This window comes from Delphinapterus leucas, chromosome 3 (assembly GCF_059928025.1).
Source record: "Delphinapterus leucas isolate spDelLeu-1000000601 "Yukka" chromosome 3, BTC_Dleu_Yukka2, whole genome shotgun sequence".
Lineage (NCBI taxonomy): Eukaryota > Metazoa > Chordata > Mammalia > Artiodactyla > Monodontidae > Delphinapterus > Delphinapterus leucas.
Window position 1 is genome coordinate 66055261 of NC_143131.1, and position 15151 is coordinate 66070411.

Here is a 15151-nt window from a genome sequence, read left to right on the forward strand (position 1 = left end):
ATACATTGCTGGGCTTTGCTGGCATTTGGATCTAAGATGCTTGACACATTGAGGTCCTGCCAGCAATAGCACTGTTATTTTTTTTTTCCTGTAAAAAGGCAATATCAGTAGAAAAGATATTAAAATTCAGAAATGTGACATTCAGGTTGGAAAGATATTTGTCTCCAAATTACAATTCACCATTTGACATATATATTTACTTATTTATTTTTCTTTTTTCTGTATCTCAACTACTGTAACTGCACTGTCCAATACAGTAGCCCTTTGCCACATGTGGTTATTTAAATTAAAATTAATAAAGTTAAAAATTCGATTCCTCAGTCACACTAGCCACATTTCAAGTGCTCAAAGGTCCTCAAAGTACTAGAGCTACTGCATATGACAGTGCAGATATGGAACACTTCTCTCTTCCCAGAAAGTTGTTGGGCACTGCTGCTTTAGAACGCCAGTTCCATGAGAGAGGGATTCTCATTAGTTTGTTTTCTGATGTATCCCCCATGGAGAATGGTGCCTCGCAAATAGTAAACCTCAACAAATTTTTGTTGAATGACTATTTCTGAGAGTGATTTTTGTACAGCCCTATGAAGTTTCCAATCATATATATGGCAACGCATTTTTTTGGTATTGGCTTATGTCCAAAAAGGGAATATCTGTGACAAAATGGCTGTAAAATAATGAGATGCAGTTTGGCAAAAGAAGTAAACATTGTACCAAAAAGCCCGATATACTGCTAACTTAAAGTGAGTAAGACAGCACAGTGTTCACTGTGCTGTAAATTTTTCTTGATTTGGGAAGGAGAATGAATTTCTTCTTTGCCAGAGATTTTGAATTTGTTAATTTCCTTTGTCCTACAAAGGTAGAAAATAATTGGAAAAGACATATATCCCAGGACATGGTCATAATTCAAAGTCAAAAGAAAATAATATATTTTTCATTGTGTTTCACTGGATTTCAAATAATAATTTAAATACTTTAACGGCGTAATTAACACAATAGAGATTTACTACAGTCTTCTTCTTTACGATTTCAGCTATAAGACTCCTATCATTTACTCAATGTAGAACTTAATTCTCTTTATGCAGCTGAAGTCCTTCTCATGTTTTCATATTGATATCATTAAATAAAAGTCAAATTCTACATATGAAATATTTTACAAAGACAAAATTACTGGGAAAGGACATGCTAAATAGCATTTATTCTGAAAAACAGAACATGTAAGGAAGAGTAAGTGCAATATGTTTAAAATATAGGTACCTTGGTTATATGGAGGGGATACAGTACATTTATTTTCAGTATATGAGTAAATGTCCCAACAACATTTTTTTTTTTTTTCTGCTCAAATGCTTGCTGACTTTTCCCTATCTGAAAAGTGAAGAATAGTCTTCTCAAGATTTGCCTATCCTTAACATCCACTGTTTTTCATTTTATCATGTATAGTAAGAACTATACATTCAGTATTAACAAAGAATAATCTCATATACTGAATAACCAGAAGAATAAAATATCTGTACTTTCATTTACATATATAATTAACTAATAATGTCTTTATCCAGTCACAAATAAAATTCCTGTTCTATGCAAACTTTAAAAATACAGAAATAAAAAAAGAAATCACTCATAATCCTATCAGCCAGAAATAAAGGATAAGTCCCTTACAGTCTTTTTGGTGTGTGTGTGTGTGTGTGTGTGTGTGTGTGTGCGTGCGCGTGCATGCGCGTGTTGGGGGGGTGTGGAGTGGAGGAACTGAGTTTGTACAGTGATATATGGTAAAGGTGACATACCACACAGGTTTGTGCCTTTTTTACATTTGGTAATAGATCATAAACATTCTGTCATATCAATAAATTTAATCCTATAACATACCTTTTAATAGCTGCATACTATTTCACCATTTGGATATACTATAATTTATTTAACCACTCATTCATCTATTATTGGACAAATATCTTCGAGACTTTCAGTAGAATGGTCAGATGCAGTGTGCTTTTAGAATGTCAAAATCAGCTTTAGAATATAAAATGGTCAACAGCATTCACTATGTTACCTCAGTTCACACACCTGTTCAGAGAGTTTCAGGAATGGTGAGAAATTCCAATTCTATAGGGTCAATAAATCAATAGTTTATTCTTGGTGTCACTCATTAACAGTCTCTATATTTCTGGCTGTCTTGGTTTTCTTAGCATAGCGTTGTATGAACACTGTGAATTTTTCAGATTAAACATTTTATCTATGAGAAGGATAAAGACCTCCAGTTTATGGATACTTCAACACCACCAACCTATTCTGACAGTTGAACCAATTCCGGTGTAATTTCTATGTTTCATGTGTTCTCTCATAGATATTTATTCTTTGCAACATTGCAGATTTTTGTAATTTTACTTTGCTTTCATAATTTTAGATACTATTACCCTTTCTTGCATTTTTTGGGCATAGTGATTTGATACCATGTCCCAAATACCCAGTCCATAAATATATAAACAGTGTAAGTAAGCCACTGTGGATTTAGTTCAGACCCATGAAAACCAAATCAGAAGTACTTAAAAATTATAGTCTAATCATTAGTAATTATAAATTCTGGAGAAGCTGTTTATTAAAGGATTGTCTTTTACATATTCAAAATGACTAGTCAACACCACTGAAGAAGTTAATAGCATACTTTTTATTTTCTTAGATACAATATACCAATAAAAGAAAATTTTATTAGTTTATGATCATTTAAAATAGACTAAATAAAAACTTTAACATTTGTTTTTATATACATCATTCCAATTAATCACAAAAATAGCTTTTCCAATTCTACTTTAATGACTACATAATGAAATTGAAGAAATGTTTTGTTGTTTGAAAAGGTCATGCTACTAAATAGTTAATAGTGTAAACATTGTTTTAGGAAATGTTTAACAGTTTGCTCAAAATTCTTTAAAAAATAGTATAAATGTAAATTATTATAAATTTGAAAGACAGATGTTTGGATTAATGAAGCTTAACTATATATGGGGGGGGCAAAAAAGGGCCACTCATAGAAGAGTACAATTGTTTTAAAATATACTTAGGTAAAGACTGTTTAAAAGTCTTGAGGAAAAAGAACCTGTATCATAACTCTTTATTACCTTTAACTTTTTAATTGCCTCTTTTAAAAATCCAAAGGTTGTTGTTCTTAAAAAATTTTTCAAACAACCTAGATTTACAATTCCACATTTCTACCACTAACCCATTCTTCCTAAAAGTGTCTTTCATTTTGTCAATTTCTTTAGGTGTGGAACTTAGTATCTTATACATAGCAGGCATTTCAACACTGTCAAATGGATGCAATTACAATAACTCTATGAGATTTTCATTATTCATATGCAATAAATGGAATCAGAAAAATTCTCACATGCTTGTACAAGAAATTCACATTTCCCTAATGGAGATTTTCACAAACCTCTTACATCTACGAAATACATAAAGCTATGAATGGAATGTCTGAAACACCATGAAGACTGCAGTGAAAGATACAACTTTCTGTCCTTAGAAAAGGAAATTTAAAAGACTCAGGCACCTATAAGTAGATCTGACTGTCAATACATATAGGTTCACCCACAGAGAAAATAAAACTCCCATATGTTGAAACCCTTGGCATCCGTGCACTTCTTTTTCCTATTTCATGCCATGTTTCCCTGGCCCTATGTACCGAATGCATTTTCAGTCTGAAGGAGAAAACTCCTCCAGCTGCTAATGTGAGGACTTCTAGCCCTGTAACCATGAGATGACCCAGCACTGCTGCCTGCTTAGAGTTCTCCCCTGGGGGTGGATGTGGGTGCTGGCACTCTTTGCTGTGCATTAGAAGCAGAGAACACCAGCAATTGGGACACTTCAAGGACACTGCATAATTTCGGTAAGAGTTAGGAGAGGAGAAGGAAAACTCCATTTCTATCAAATGTGCTATCAAAGTAAGCACAGCTTTCTTGTTCCATTTTTTGGTCAGGAAGGAAGTGGAAATTTTAAAAAAATGAAAAAGGTTTTATTGTGATAAAAATAATAAACCAGGGTTTACTTTAAATCTGGGAAAATGATGTATACAAAAACAAAGAAAGTGACAAAACAATCATCTTGACATTAATATTCCATGTGGTTAAGCATTTAATTTCTTCTTGTGTTACTTATATATGTATATATATACACACACACATGCACGTTGTCTCTATTCTAAACCTAAACTATAAGCTACCTGCAAGTAAAAATTGTGCTTTATTCTCTTTAGCAAATAAATATTTATGTTATTGATAAACCATCTGAGGACGAAAGTCTGTGAAATCGCAGAGCTCTTGTAGATAAAGATAGTTGATGATCTATTGTTAACTATTAATAGATCTAACCCTTCTAGAAGCAGCTAATTATATGCTTGATATGCCACTATAATTGGGCAAAATTGGTATGTTACAGCCATGTTATTGTAACTATATAATATAAAAATAAGCTTAAGTATGTTCATAGAAAATTTTATTGCCATCCTTCACAGTATAATCTGCATTTACCAAAATTATATATATTTTGAAAGGTAGCTTCAAAGTATATGGTAGACTCCAAGGGTCAGCAAACTTTTTTCTGTTAAGATCTAGACAGTAAATATTTCAGGGTTGCAGGCCACCTATGGTCTCCATCATGATCACTCAAATCTGCTATTGCAGTGTAAAAGAAGCCATAGACAATACATAAATGAATGAATGTGGCAGCGTTCCAATAAAATTTTATTTACAAAAAGTCAGCCAAACTATGGGCTATAGTTTGCCAACCCTTAATGTAGGTTATACATCACTAGAAGTAGCATAAAATGGGATGAAGAATAATTTAATATTTTTATAGGAGAGAAATATATGTGACATTTTCAAGATCTTTATTGACTCTTAAAAAAAAACAACAACAAAAAACCACCAAACTTAAATAGCACACACAAATCTTACCTGGTTAGGTATCCTCAGTGGGGGCCTTGGACCTCCAGGGTACCGAGGTGACATAAAAGGCTATTGAAGTAAAACAAACAAATAAACAAAACAAAAAAACAATGTAAAATACAGATCTGAAAATAAACTGCTTTTAAGAATTTTTGAATTATACAAAACATAAATCAAATTTACTTATGTGGCTGATTTCAGTAGAATAAAAGCTTTTAAGAAAAATTACCATCCTATTTTTTATTTTGTAGAATATCTGGAAAAATTCCAAAGAAATCATAAAAAAATCGAACATGACTAAAGTAACTAGCAAAAAAAAATTTTAATGCTATCTAATTGGCAAAAAGTAAGACTAAGAAATTTAGGCAATTGAATCTTAGTAAAGACTTCAGGAAGAGGATCACTGGCTACATTATTATACAAACTGGATTCTGAATTACCCAATTCAGTTATCACTTTCCTCTAATAATTTTGACTGAATTACCCAATTCGGTTATAATTTTCCTCTAATAATTTTAAAGTTGCCAAATTTCTTCATCTTTTCTTTTGTAGTTCCGTTTAAAATGGTAAAGAAATTTCTTTTCCAAGGGACATTTGTGGTTAGGAGAGCTTTGGCTTCCTTTCATTAAGAGTTTGTTATAATTCAAAATCGATTATAAATTTTAAAATTGAAATTTCTTTGCATATTTTGAGCCTAGCAGACTATGAGGTGTGTACTTTTTTTTTTTTTTTTTTTTTGCGGTACGCGGGCCTCTCACTGTTGTGGCCTCTCCCATTGCGGAGCACAGGCTCCGGACGCGCAGGCTCAGCGGCCATGGCTCACGGGCCCAGCCGCTCCGCAGCATGTGGGATCTTCCCGGACCGGGGCACGAACCCGTGTCCCCTGCATCGGCAGGCGGACTCTCAACCACTGTGCCACCAGGGAAGCCCGAGGTGTGTACTTTTTTAAATAACCATTTTTTATTGAAGTATAGTTAATTAACAATGTTGCATTAGTTTCAGGTGTACAGCAAAGTGATTCCATTATATATACACATATACACACACAGACATATATATATATACATATAGACACATATATATATATTCTTTTTTTTTAATTTTTATTGGAGTATAGTTGATTTACAATGTTGTGTTAGTTTCAGGTGCACAGCAAAGTGAATCTGTTATACATACACATATATCCACCCTTTTTTAAGATTCTTTTCCTATATAGCCCATTACAGCGTATTTAGTAGAGTCCTTGTGCTATACAGTAAGTCCGTATTAGTTATCTATTTTTTTTTTACATCTTTATTGGAGTATAATTGCTTTACAATGGTGTGTTAGTTTCTGCTTTATAACAAAGTGAATCAGTTATATATATACATATGTTCTCATATCTCTTCCCTCTTGCGTCTCCCTCCCTCCCACTATTCTTTTTCATATTATTTTCCATTATAGGTTATTACAAAATACTGAATATAGTTCCCTGTGCTATACAGCAAGTCCTGGTTGTTTATCTATTTTATATATAGTAGTGTGTATATGTTATATTTTAAATTTATTTCCTCTTGTATGCCCTCCTCCAGAAGTCCAGAGGAAAACAAATGGCCTTATATTAAAACTCAAGTCAATTTATCTTGTTAGATGAATCAGAGGCTGCTAAGATGTGCTGATTCTGTCAGTCCTGAAACTGTCTGAAAAATATGCTAAAAGTATCATTTTAGTGATTGTCCAATGATGAGTGGAAGGAGAATATTTTTGGTCACTCAGATTTGGGCACAATTTTTATTTTTAAGTTTATTCCTAAAATTATTCAAAATTCCATTTTTATAGAAAAATATAATTTTGTTTAATTATAATACATAATTACATGTAATATAAGCAAATTATCAACTCTAAAGGGTTGAATATTAAGTAAAATATTAAGAATGAATTAATATAAATTAAGAATCAATTTACCAAAGGCTTGGGCAAGCCAAATCTATAGTACTTTACATAATTAAATTCCACATTTATAATGAATTTTCTAAAAATATTTTTAGAAATTAGGCCTGCAGTTCTAGGGCTATTTTAAAATCAGCAGCTGAAAAATAAAATTCTAGCAAATTTATGTGCTATAGACTTTTCTATAATATCTTTTGGAGGGTCTGACAAACCAACAAGAAGAACTTTAGAATTAAACAATTTGAGTTTTTACTTGCTGTGTTCTTATATGTTAACATATTCCTAGGAGATCATTTTAAATGGACAGAAACAGTAGGTTATTCAGGTAATAGTGTCACCTTCAGCTGATAAAACTTAAGTGGATTTTCCAGTTTAAACATTTAAAAAATGTTTAGTTTTCACACATTTGGTTAAAGTTGACTCTCATCATTTCTGAAGCTCTACTCTAAATTGGATTAATTAGTTAACTATACTGTCAACTGGGAAGCTCATCCCCAAACTCACACTCCCTCTGCTACTTTTCTAACCACCTAATTTCGTTTATGAAACTGTCTTATAAATTCTGGACTCACTTAAAAAATTTAATAATTAAATATCGTGTCATCGATTTTGGAATGGTTGCCTTTCTTTCACAAAGTGATGTTTTACGACATAGTCACTAAGCCCAAGTACAATATCAATTTAGTGTTTGAGACATGGAGACATAAAAATAGGTTACTAATAATTCCTGTCTATAATAAAATCACTTCAAAATGGAATACAAGGTAGAAAGTGTTAAAACACTACTAAATACTGATAACCTTGAAATGTACCTTATTTGAAACAGGGCATTTGAGATTTGTATGTTCCTCTGAATGTAAAATAACGTAATAGTGTTAATATAAATGGACTATTTGAAAAGAGAAATATTTTCTCTAATCAATGGCATTGTGAATAAATGTATTTTAACAGGACTGTTGTATTCTCCTATCTGACCATGAGGCCCCATCAAGGGACTACTAAGAGGGAGAGGCAGTGCATGTGGTAGTTGCGAACCTGTAGTCCCCTATGGAATAAGATTGCGAGAGAGAAAGAGTCTCTTTTTAATTTATTTCCTCTTGTATGCCCTCCTCCCGAAGTTCAAAATTTTTTTTAGCCAAAAGAAAAGAAAGAAAACCACTTCTGTTTATCAATCTATAGCTATACAATTAAAGCAAAAAATAACAAAAATCTAGTTAGTTTAGATAAAAAACTACTACTTTTCCCTAAAATATAAACATTATTATGGTTAAAGCATTTTAATATCAAATTAGTGCTGTTATAAGCTCTTAATATTCAGATTGATTCTTAAGATATCTTCTTAACCACCTAGGTCCTCAGCTGCCTACTTGTTGAGGTATAGACAGCAACAGAACCCAAAAGAGTTTTCATGTTAGCAAATGAGAATATTCTACTAATATTCTGTATTTCACTATTCAGAAGTCAATTTGCTTTCAAATATAATTTAAGGTATTACAACATGTTTAAATTCTTTTATGGTAAAATGCTAATCTAAGAGATTACATACTGATATTATAAAGTATACTTACTGATATTATAAAGTACATCTATCGACAGACCTTCAGTACTCTCTGTGTTGATAACCTGGGAAGAACAGGCTCCTCAAAAGAGCCCTTAGCTATGAAGTACACTTACTCTTAATATTTGGGGAAAATTTTTTTAATAGTTTGGGCATCAAAATATGTGCTTGAGGGTGTCAGAATGATGAATCAATATTTTAAATGGAAAAAGCCTTCCCCTTGAAAAATGGGCTAAAAAGTTATTTATAATGTGTGTGGACAAAACATTTGACTGGGAGTCAAAGGCCTGGATTCTAGTTTTTGCACCACCACTAATTAGCAGAGGGACCCTAAATTAAAAACCTTTCAGGGCTTTAGTTTTCCCAACCTTAAAATGAGAGAGTTGGACAAGATGATCTCAGCAGTCTCTTGGGAAATAATAATTTAAAACCCCCATGATACTGAATGTCAATATTATGACATGGTATGAGTGTGTTTCGTGTTTGGTAATTGCAATCATTGTTGGTTTTGTTGTGGTCATCCATTTACAATGCTTGGTGTCAGTTTATTTATCTCTTGTAAAAATAAAATACAGTACGTGTGTGAAAAAAATAAAAAAACAAAAACAAAAAAATATTAATGCTAGTAGAATAGGTAGTTGAACTCTACAATTTCCAGTTACTTGGAATATTTTTACTTCTTTTTAATATTTCATAAAAGGCCATTTAAAATATAGTTTATACTAATTTGTATTATTTCCTAATTTTGAATCTGCATCCACATAGTGGTCAATTGGTATAATAAAGAATAATACTTGATTCTTTAAAAAAAAAAACAAACCCATGATTCCATGTTAATTATTTCCAGCGTTACCCTTAAGTATAAAGATTAGCATACTGTAAATAGCTATAAATATTTGAAGTGTGTGTGGGTGATATCAGTCTATGTTCCTAAGGCACAAGCTATCTTTATCAAGGAGCTAGAGAAGCTTATTCCCATGCTTTCCAGAGAAAAAGAAAAACTTAGGTAAAGAAAAAAAATACTCCAACAAACAATGATGCCCTTTGTTCAGATCAAAGGCCAACAGAATAAAAAAGCTGCACTTACTGATTAAAAGGCATGCTAGAGATTTGTTCATTCAACAAATATTTATTAAGCACCCACAAAGGCACTGTTCTAGATGGTGGGACATATCGGTGAACAGAGCAGATGAAGATCACTGCCCTCTGCTTAGGATTTTTCAAGGTTCACAGTCTTGTAATTAATAGGAGAAACAATGTTCTGGAAAAACTATTTTCTACAGTCCACTAATCTGGAAGAAATAAAACATTCTCTTCACCAAATGGCAAATATCAATGAAAACCCAAAGAAAATAATATTTCAATCTGGTGCCTTCCCTCAGAAGTCATATTACATCATCCCTACTTGACAGAACATGTAGTGCTATGAATGACTAAAAATCAAGGCTAGGCTTTTAAAAAAGTTTTCCAAATTGGGCAAAACTCATGGACAAAGGCTCTTTATAATACACACGATAAAATGAGTAGCACAGTTAGTACCCTGACATATGGAAATACATTTATAGGTATAAATTCTCATTTCTACATGTTTCAGTTATCTACTTAGAATGAATGGGATAAACCAAAGTGCAAGCAATAAAAACGTATACAAAGCCAGAAAATCAATAAATATTTGATGACTAAATGAAAGGAAAAAAACTCTAATAGAAATATAAACTAAATGTCCAGCCCATTTCCTCCAAGAAGTCTTTTAGAGAAAAAAATCACACTCATTTAGAATCATAATTTATTTCAGAATGAACATCATTCAGTCTTAAAGGATTATTTTTTTTCCATTATATCAAGAATTATTCATGAAATATTAAACTTCTGCTTTCCTAAAAGAGAGATTTTCCTTTATTCTTTGCCATTTCTGCTAGTGGAAAGTAGTAGTCTCCCTCTTCTTATTTCATCTTCGTAAACTGTTAGTGCTTTATCTCAATTCTCTAAGATTTAGAAGGAAGAAGTTCTTTCTCATCTTTCCTTCTCTGAAGATCCCAGACCCCACCAATGGAATTATTTTATAAATAATTTACCCATTCTGAAATTACAGGTGATAAGAACCATTTAAAGCCCTAACTTCTTTTCACATATATATATGATCAAACTGTACATCTTAAATGACACATTGCTCAAATGTTAACTTTACTAATATTTTCTAACATTTTAATAGTTTCCAGAAAGCATAAATATGATTTATCAATACCACAATTTTTCTTGAGATAACTCAGTATTCTCCTTTCTATGCCAAGTAAACGTCTACTAAGCCTCCAGGGGCCGGAATGTCACTTCCTCTTTAAGGAGTCTCTATAGGCTCCTTTCCCTCCATTTCCTGAGCACTTTGTCACACTATTCTCATAGAGGATTCAGCACACTGCAGTGTAATGTGTGCCTTGATATGAAGGGAACCCACTTCAGAGGAAAGGACATGAAACCAGATCAGAACAAGTACCTTAATGTCATGGTAATCAATCCATAAAATAAAACTGATATTTCTAAGAATCCTTAAAATTGATGGCAGCAGTGTATAAATCACCCTATATCTTATTTTAAAGATTTCAACATGGCTTTAGAAACTCTTTAAATCTTGGTCTTTAAGAGCAGGTTGATAATAAAGAAAATTTAAAATCACTAAAAAGTAAAATATTCTTTAAAATGCCAATTTTATACTTAAGCATTTTCTATATACATTTTATTTTATGAGCACAATTTAGAACAAATCAATGATGAAAAGAATAATACTAAGTTCTTTAGAATGAACAAATGTAACAATTAGGACAGTTTACAATTCTGAAAATTTAGAAGTCTGAGATATGTTCTACAATTTAAAGTAACTGAACTTTTTCGAGTACAAAACTATTTTTGTGAAATTTGCTTCTATTTTTGAAAAAATAGTAGTTTTTAAATGACACAGAAATACAGAATTACCAAGTTTGAGAAAACATGAACTTACAAAACAGTCTAAAAAATATACACACTTAAAAAAATGACTTCACAAAACTACTCAAGTGAAGTTTTTACAAGTTCTGTATTGTACAATTATAATAAAATCTGACTTATAGAATTTTATTCCAATATACCTTTTTGACACATTTTACAGCAAAAAGTTTGTAGAGTTAACTAGGTCAACCTCCTTATTTTATGTAAAAGAAAACCAAAGACCAAATTCCTTAACTGCCACTTTAGTTTTCTTAGAGCTATATAACATCCGACTATAGTAATACCTTTATAGAATAAAGGCAGGTACACATACTTCATTCTTATGACTAACTGACCATAAATAAATTGCCTGACTTGGCATTTCCTCCTAGGCACCCCCAGCAACCTTGCAACCATTCGCTTAATGTAGAATTCTTTACCTTTGTTACCACACAACCATGAAAAGCTGAAAAGACAGTGGTATTTCAGGTAATCAAGTTAATTTGCACATAAAACACTAATTAGCATGTGCTCTTGATTCACCAGATGAAAAGAAATTCAACAACTGAAATATAAAATAAATTTAGTAAGCTCTATCTCTCTCTTCTTGAATATTTTTGGTAGAGTTTTGATAATATATGTTGTCTTTAGTTCATTTATTTTTGTTTTTAAGTCAAATACCGGAAGGGAATAGAAGATGGGTTAGGAGTGGTGGTACATGGATGTGGTATTATTAGAAGAGTATTATCATTGTAATCAAGCTGTTCATTATAATGTGACAACTTGTAATAAGGTTCTGGAGGAAGGGAAGGAAGCAGTTAGCACATTCTAAGAGAGAATGTACAGAGTCGCATTCAATAAATACTTGGCTGTTTCCATAGCTGGGTCATTGATTGAGTGAGTGAACAACATTGATGGAAGACCCTATAAACCAGCAAAAGGTGTAATAAAGTTTGGTTCTCTTGTATAAAATCTCACCTGGCCAATTTATGTGTCTTGTTAAAAATAGGTAGCATCTATTGATATTGCAAAGGGTAAGGCACAGTTCTGGCATAGTGTATCTGGTTGTCTAATGAGAAGATGCTTATACGTATAGAGGGGAAAATTCAGCTTGCTTATATAGGATAAATTATGTCTTCTAGAGCAGCAGTCTCCAACCTTTTTGGCAGCAGGGACCAGTTTCATGGAAGACAATTTTTCCAAGGACCAGGGGGTGGGGGGAGTTGGGGGGGTAGAAGGATGGTTTCGGGATGGTTCAAGGGCATTACATTTACTGTGCACTTTATTTCTATTATTATTACATTGTAATATATAATGAAGTAATTATACAAGTCACCATAATGCAGAATCAGTGGAAGCCCTGAGCTTGTTTTCACTTGCCACTCACTGATGAGGTTTTGATATGAGTCTGCAAGCAACTGATTTATTATGGGCTCTGTGCAGTCAAACCTCTCTGCTGATGATAATCTGTATTTGCAGCCACTCCCCAGTGCCAGCATCACTGCCTCAGTTCCACCTCAGATCATCAGGCATTAGATTCTCACAAGGAGCATGCAAACTAGATCCCTCGCATGCACAGTTCACAGTAGGGTTCACACTCCTATGAGAATCTAATGCCACTGCTGACCTGACAGGGGGCGGAGCTCAGGCGGTAATGAGAGAGATGGGGAGTGGCTGTAAATACAGATGAAGCTTCGTTTGCTCACCCGTGGCTCACCTCCTGCTGTGTGGCCCGGTTCCCTGGGGGTTGGTGACCCCTGTTCTAGAGGACCTAATAAAAGTAGGTAAAGAACAAAGTGTTGGAGATCCCAAGATGATACTGAGTTATAATTACAATATCTACATCAACAACATATGAGAGAATTTATGATTTAGATGACTAAGAAGGTCTTGTACTCTCTCCTACTGCTTTCAGGTTTCTCTATTTCTGAGGCGTCAGGGTTGAAAATAGTGATTCTTAGGCAGTTTTACAAAGTAACAGTATTTAATAACCACTTTTTGGTATAGAAGGATGTCAGGTTAATTTATGTATGATTTGGAGAAAAAAAAAGTATGATAACTTCCCAATTTTTTTCTAAAGCAGAGGCCAGCCATGAGAACTGTCAGTAATTCAATATAGCAGGGCATTTCAACTGTTTGTCTAATATAGTGCCAGGTGTACACATGAGACCCTGGTCTTCTTAGATTTAAATACATTCAAAGAGCCATAATCCTCAGGTCTCAGAAACATGTTTTAGCTTACATATTTTCTTTCCATTAAGAGGCTCAGCATTTGAGTAACATCATATTGTCTTTACCACATAACCATCTTTAGTCTAAAAATCTGTAAGAAAAAATGGTTATTTGCTAAAAAGTAATTTACTTCCATCAACATTTAGGCAAAAACACAAGATACAAAGTGATACATAGCTAGGAAAAATATCGGTTATCTTCAGTAATTATATTAATTACATAAAGATCAAATATCTACCTTTCTTGATCCTGTGCAGATATGATTTTAGACAGATATAATCTTTCTTCTGATATTTTTCACATACTGTTTTAGGCAGACACAGGGAATAATACACAATTCTGTGTCATAAAAATTATGACAGAATCTTTCAAGGGAAAAACTTCTCTTGAACATAATTTTTTTAAATGATAAATATGGAAGATTATAATTATTTATAGTCTTGTAAAGGTAATAAAAATATGTTCACTATGAGATTTTACCCCAAGCATAAACATTCTCTTAAAAATTAAACATTACTTTTTATTCATTCTGGGTCCAGTTTTTTAGTTAGTCCAGTTCTCTTTACATGATTCTCCTACATAGATTTCTATTCTCTATTTTGCTATTCAAAATCTCACTTAGAAGTAAATCTTTTTTTCCTTAATTGTGATAAGAGTTGAAGTCATATGGCTATCAATAATATATAATATTGACAGTATTATTTTGAAAAAAGCATCACAAAAAGTGTTGTGACTTGTACATTCATTTCTGCCATCGTTCATACAGTAGGACTGTTCACATGTTTTTATTTTTATAATTCCATGAGATGCTTCATAAGTTTTCTATAGAAAAGTAATGAAGCATAAATTATACATCAAATGCATTTCGTTAAAGTTACTTTACAATTCATATATCTTAATTTGTTCAGTTTCTTTTCTGTTTTTCAGGAAAATCTCCATCAGACATTACTGACACCCCAGTGGATAAGACACTCTTGATTAACACATTTTAATTCCAACTAGTATTAAACTAATTTAGCTCACAAAATGACATACTTGTGCTAGCAATTCTGCTGATAAGCATAAATATGTAGCTTATCTTCCATACATCTTAGATATTCTATCATCAACAACACTTAATTAAAATAACACATATCAAATATCTGTAAAGTATGAACAGATCAGGTTTCCTAGATGTTGTTTTGGCAAGGCTAATCCAATTCAGCACAGAGTTATAAGCAGGTTGATTCTTCTGATATGGATTTAGTCTAAGCATTAAAATTGCTCATTTCTATTATGGGCCTTTTCAAAAAGATGAGACTATTTCTCAAGCCTTCATTACCATATATCAGATACTGGCTCATGGCAATGGACTTGTGGATTGTGAATGGGGACTATGCTGCCTTCTGGTCTAATCAACTACAGAAGTTTGAAAAACAGTCTATAAAAAACTTTAATGATTTGTTTTAGATCAATTTATATTCACAAATACACACAGACCCTTTTATTTTTCTTTTGGTGTCTGTGGGACAAGTAGCTGGAGTCCTGCGTAAGCTGAATC

At 32.6% G+C, this 15151-nt stretch overlaps 1 protein-coding gene across 9 annotated transcripts in view; it reads right to left on the bottom strand.

Annotated features, from left to right (window-relative positions):
* The window catches only part of SSBP2 (single stranded DNA binding protein 2), a 297817-nt gene that overhangs the window by 62386 nt on the left and 220280 nt on the right, over positions 1 to 15151 (bottom strand). For 5 of the 9 annotated variants that reach the window (XM_089909088.1, XM_089909086.1, XM_089909090.1 and 2 more), the window contains 2 exons: positions 4944 to 5003; positions 2059 to 2097 (listed from right to left, as the gene is read on the bottom strand). In XM_089909088.1, the coding sequence (XP_089765214.1) occupies positions 2059 to 2097; positions 4944 to 5003 (99 nt within the window). The remainder of the gene's footprint in view (positions 1 to 2058; positions 2098 to 4943; positions 5004 to 15151) is intronic. The other 4 variants (XM_089909089.1, XM_022593529.2, XM_089909087.1 and 1 more) reach the window with 1 other exon arrangement.